Source organism: Neltuma alba, unplaced genomic scaffold, assembly GCF_004799145.2.
Source record: "Neltuma alba isolate B1F8T4 unplaced genomic scaffold, ASM479914v2 tig00003727_pilon, whole genome shotgun sequence".
Taxonomy (NCBI): domain Eukaryota; kingdom Viridiplantae; phylum Streptophyta; class Magnoliopsida; order Fabales; family Fabaceae; genus Neltuma; species Neltuma alba.
The window spans coordinates 5,914-11,824 of record NW_021633408.1 but is presented as its reverse complement, the minus strand read 5'-3'; the positions used below and the strand labels follow the sequence as shown (position 1 = coordinate 11,824).

The window sequence follows — 5,911 nt, the reverse complement described above, 5'->3', positions numbered from 1 at the left end:
ATCTCTGGTTCTAAATATAAAAACTAGTTGATTAATTTGAAGAGATTAAGAAAATAAGTTAAGTTAGTTATTTATTAATAAATAGATGTTGTCTTTCCTAAAATATTCTTACTAATCAAGTTTATTGACTAGAACTACCATTATTAGAATGATTACCTTAGAAAAAAATACATAAATACGAGAGACAAAATAGATTGGGATCTTATATTTTGGATTAAAATAAAAATTAAACAAAATCTTATATTAAAGACCGGAAGAAGTATATAGGTAGAGGCTCCACGTGGCCACCAAGCATTATGCAGTGAATGTTGTTTTTCAAGGGAAGGGTGGTTTTTTGGCCAAAAAAATAAGAGTGAAGGCTGGTTGTTTTGGAGGGGGGAAAAAAAAAGGGGGACGGCTGGTTGTTTTGGCCAAAAAATAAAAAGGGGACGGCTGGTTGTTTTGGCCAGAAAACAGAGAAGGGAAGGCTGGTAGACACGGTCGACCGGCATCTGGTGTCACACTAATAACAATTCTTTGGCTTTCATAGTTTCATATGCTCAGCCTTATTGATTTCGTCGGTCGGTGAGAAAACATGCAACGACGAGAGGACTCCAGTGAATAAAGCAAGTCACCGTTTACTAGGCTCAGCGAAAATGGATGTACGTGAGCTGGCATTTTGAAAATGGATGCGCATGTGTAAACGCATCCATAATTAATTTGCTCTTTCATATTTGTTAATTTTTTTTCAAAATATCTGCATTAATTGCACACAGTCATGCATAAAATATTATAAGGGCATTGTTTAATATAAATCATTAAAATGAGGGATTTTTTTTTATAAATAACTAACAAATTATTTTTTAAATTTTTGTAAATTATTTATTTATTAAACTCAGAGAGAGAGAGATAATGGGAGTGACAAGAGTAACAACCAAAATAAAAAATGAAATGAAGATATGGCTTTGGGAAAGTCGACACCAATGGACCCAAAGGATTATGAGTGTGTTTGGGATCACAGTGAAGGCCCTCAAACTGATTTCTCCACTGGTAAAAACTGAAAAAAGTGACTTCTTGTTTAAAAGAAATGTTTGGATCCACCGTGAAGCTAAATGGACTTATGCGGAAATGGACTTTTTTTTCATAAGCTGCTGCCTTCAGCTTCTCCGCTTTCAGCTTTTCCGTCTTCGTGCAGCTTCTCCACTACACCCTTCGTGGGGCCCATGAGTGAGGGAATGGAGAGAATACATTATGTGAGTTCTTTTTTTTTTTCAATCCAGCTAATTAGTTTTTAATATTAAAAAATTATTTTTTGAATAATAAAATCATTTTTTAAAAATAAATTATTTATTCTTTAAAAAATAAATATTTTTATTTTTATAATTTTAATTTTAATTTTTCTCTAACAATTATCAAATTATAAATATATTAAATAAATATATATTGTTTAATAAAGTTTATATCCTTTTCAGTTATTTTATATTCAAACTTACTTTTACATTTATCATCCAAACAAGTTTCAACTTCTCAAACTGACTTTTTTCTAAAACTCAATCCAAATATAAATCACATTACCATATCTGACTTTTACTCAATCTGACTTCTATAAAAGTCAGATTGAAAAAAAGCTACTTCTGTCACCGCTATCCCAAACACACCCTATATATGTGTGTGTATGACTATGATAACATCCCAAACAAGAAAGTGATAGAGAGGTGGGTAATGAGCAAATTGTGAGTAAGAGAAATGGGGAGCCAGGGAAAGGAGATGAACAAGAACGTGAGCACAATCCCAAAAATTGAGCCGAAAATGAAACAACCTCATGAAGCTGTTTTACGCGGAGACTGGCATTCCTTCATAGACTTTTTCCGCGATGATCCCATAGCTCTCACGCAGACTTTCGATCCGTCCGGGAACACCGCCATTCACGTTGCCGCTCAATCCAACGATCCTAACCTCATCTGCCAACTGCTCGATATGCTTCCACATGACTCTGATCGCCGGGGAGCACTGAGGACTGGCAATGTTCACGAGAACACTCTTCTTCACCAGGTGATACACTGTAAGAACTTGGAGATGGTGGACACTGTACTCAACTATGAGGAGCAGAGGAGGCTGAGGCTGCCGGTGGAGGAGAATTTGTTGGAGCTCCCCAACGATCTCGGCGAAACGCCGCTCTACAGGGCTGCCAAGTACGGCAAGCTCAACATGCTCAAGCACATGGCCCGATTTATTGTAGATATCAGACGCCATTTTTACCGGCGGCAAACAAGTGAAGAGGACACTGTCCCGCACCCCACTTCCATTCTTCATACTGCTATCATTGGCCAGCATTTTGGTATATCTCTACTCTTTCTATCCTTATTCTTTCATTTTTTAACAAATATAAAAGAAGATCAACAAGTCCTACCACGAACCAAGCGTACTCTTATATGAGTTATACAAAAACATTTCTGTTGCTTCTTCAAGTTCAGTTTTCTTATCCTTTAATTCCTCATCCCCTGTTGTTGAAATTTAACTTGACGGTTCAGAGGTCGCTCTGTGGTTATCGAGAGTGAAAGGCATTGAGGAAGTGGCCGTTGCAAAAACTGAAAAGGGATTGACCTGTCTTCAACTGCTCGCTGGAATGCCCTCTGTCTTCAGGAGCTATGATTATTCCCAGATGGGATTTCTGGAGAGGCATATTTACGCATGTAATTCTCTCCGACTCTGTTATTACATGCATTCTTCTAAATTTTTATTTTAATCCCCCTGTTTCTCATTTTTCTTCGCGTTTAATTGCTCTTACTCTTCAAGTTTCAACATTTCTTTCTTCTGATTGATCATATAATGGGTGACAGATCTTCCGAACGAAGGATACGATGGAAGCTGTTATGACGACGGCGACGATAAGTTTCTTAGACGGAGTCAAGATTTAGAAAGCGGAAAAGAGAATGTAAAGAAATCCAAGTCATCAGGTACGTAGTACTTGCGAACAAAAACTGGTGGTTTCCGCAGTTTTTATATGTGTCTCTGTGCGTGTGTGTGTGTAGTGCTGATCATCAGATTGAATGCTGCTAAATTGCAGTTTTTTCAAGGATCAACTATGCTATTTGGGAATCATTGGCCGAAGGTGAGAATCAGAACTACTGCACAGATACATTATCAAGCTACATAAACTTACATATGTTTGAATATATTTGTGCAGAATGGGACATTATAGATGACATTCGGAAAAGAAAGAAGCAGCACATGTTAGTAGAGAAGCTTGCAGACTTCTTAGTGGGAATAGACTACTTATGGATTGGAAAAAATCCGGCAAAACGACAAAAAGAAGTTGTGTTGCCGGTGATTCGGCCCTCCAACGTGGCTGCAACAGAGAAGAAAGCCAAACCAGGGAAGATCAGCTCCCTAGAGAAACCCATTCGTTCTAAGAACTATACCCCATTGCTTCTGGCAGCAAGCACCGGCACAGTTGAAATTGTGAAGAGAATCATCGACCTTCATCCATATTCCATTTTCCACATCAGTCACGATCAGCAGAACATACTGCACGTCGCTGTCAAGCATCGTCGCAAGAACATCTATAAGCTTCTCAAGAAATATGGAGCGTTGAACCGCCTGGGTTCTCAAATGAGCAGCAAACGTCGTACTCTCCTGCACCATGTTGCCAGAATGGACTATTACGATGGAGGAACCCAATCTGGTGTTGTGTTCCAGCTTCAGGATGAACTACGTTGGTTCGAAGTAATTAACTCTCCTTTGTGACATTATATTACGCGTTCATTCAGAAAACTACTAACTATTATTGTGAATGTATATGCAGCGAGTGAAGAAGATAGTTCCTCGCCCTTTCTCCTTGTATTGCAATGACGATAACCTAACGGCAAGAGAGCTTTTTGAGTTGGAACATTTAGAAATGCACAAAGAAGCCCAAAGGTGGATCAAGAATACAGCTGAGTCATGCTCCGCCGTGGCCGTCCTCGTTGCCACTGAGGTTTTTGCGGCAGCCTACACTGTCCCTGGCGGCACCGACGACAAGGGCATCCCCATCCTCCTCAACTCTCCCCTCTTCCTCTTCTTCACTATCATGGACGTCGTGGGCCTCGCGAGTTCTTTAGTCTCAGTGATGTTGTTCCTGTCGATTCTCACTTCGCCCTTTCAGATGCAGGAGTTCTATAAGTCCCTCCCGAGAAAACTTACAATGGGCTTCGCATTGTTGTTCATTTCCTTGATGACGACGATGCTGGCTTTTGGGTCAACCATTTTGCTGACCCTTAGGATGGAGGACAACAAATGGAGTTCGACTTTGATTTACAGCGTCACGTTCTTCCCCGTGGCCCTCTTTGCATTGACTCAGTTTCCCGTTATCATGGCCGTTAGGTATAGAACGAGGAGGCTATGGAAGTCTCTGAAGAAGATGGTTACAAATGGTTTAACCAAACCTACCCAACCTACTAAGGAAAGAATGTATTTTTAGCACACGTGAGCAAGAGGTTTTTAGCACTTGAAGTAGTCATATCTTCCTTTTCTTTTATGTATCCTGGCCGGTGTGCTTAAGCTTCATTGTTGCTTTAATTTAGATTGGTGTACTGTAATTCTACGCGGTAATCAAGTCTAGTATAACTGGGGTCATGTCATCATATGTGAATTGTAGGTTGTTTTCAAGGTTATGCATGTCTCCCGCATAAAGTGGGTTTTTGTGTGATGTAATATGCAGAAGCCAACCTAAGATAGTTACTTTTGGTTTAATGTACTCTGTTGGAAACTTTGGGAAGCTGGAAACAAGGGACTATTTAGGGCTTGTTTGTTTTTGTTCTTTATTTTCTTGTCTTCAAAACCATTTTATAAAATTGTTTTTAGAACAAGTTTTGAAAACAAAAAACAAAAGAATTTGTTTGGATAATAATTTTTAAAAATCATGTTTGAAAAAAAAAACTCATAAAAAGCCATACTTCCTAGATGATAGTTGTGATTGATAATAATAAGTAATGGATAGTAGGTGAAAAGAAAATAAATTTCTCAAAATTTTTCAAAACAAAAAATAAAAAACATAAAAACAGAAACAGGAAAACATATAAAAATTGTTTTAGTTTTTTGGTTTTTAAAAACTTGTTACTGTTTTTTGTTTTTTAAAACAATAAACTAAAAACAACTTACCAAACAAGTTTTTTGATTTTTCTGTTTTTAAAAACTAAAAATTGTTTCCAAAACAAGAAACCAAACAAGCCCTTAATTTGCTAGTGCCTTCGCAGAACAACGAAGATGAGAGCCTGGAAGACAAATTAAACTATCTCACGTTTCGATTCCTTTTGACTGGTAGTATATCTTCCGTCGTTCTCCTTCTTGTATAGTCGTTCTTGCCGTATGGTGTATTATTTTGTACTACTATCATGTGCCACTTTTGAAAAATGAGTTCATTTTTCACCCAAAAAAATGACGGAGTATTCATATAACGCGCTCTATCAAATTTCATATATACAAGTGAGGATGGCAGTTGAAAAGCACACATGCACGCTTAAAATCATAAGATAAAAGCGATCTACTTGTCAAAATCAAAAGAAAATGTAAGGAAACTAATTTGATCAATTTGAATAGTTTGTTCTTTCATATCAAAATAGCTTTCATTAGCTTCTAGCATACGTTGATATTTTTGGCTTGATCCTGTTTTTAAACCTAAGAGCAGTTATGAGCCGAATTAAATCAACACCTAAAGTAAAACTAAACAACTATCCCCATAAAAATGGGGATCATGATCCTCTTAGAATCCTCTTTCTCCTTTTCTTTCTCATAATCCCTTTTGCACCTGTAAATAATAAAAAAAATGAATGATTTAGATATAATATTTTACAAAAATTATTATTAAAATATTTTATAGATTACATTTTTAATACTACGGGTGTGAACTGATCATATTATACAGTTTAAATTTATTTATATTTTAATAGTTTTA

At 37.1% G+C, this 5,911-nt stretch overlaps 1 protein-coding gene across 1 annotated transcript; it reads left to right on the top strand.

Moving 5' to 3' along the window:
• The first annotated feature begins 1,725 nt into the window (after nt 1-1,725).
• Nucleotides 1,726-4,438, top strand: LOC114742379 (uncharacterized). The gene is made up of 6 exons (XM_028930652.1): nt 1,726-2,317; nt 2,511-2,672; nt 2,820-2,936; nt 3,047-3,091; nt 3,167-3,705; nt 3,785-4,438. The coding sequence occupies exons 1-6, from the start codon at nt 1,726-1,728 to the stop codon at nt 4,436-4,438; spliced, it is 2,109 nt and encodes a 702-aa protein (XP_028786485.1).
• Nucleotides 4,439-5,911: the final 1,473 nt, after the last annotated feature.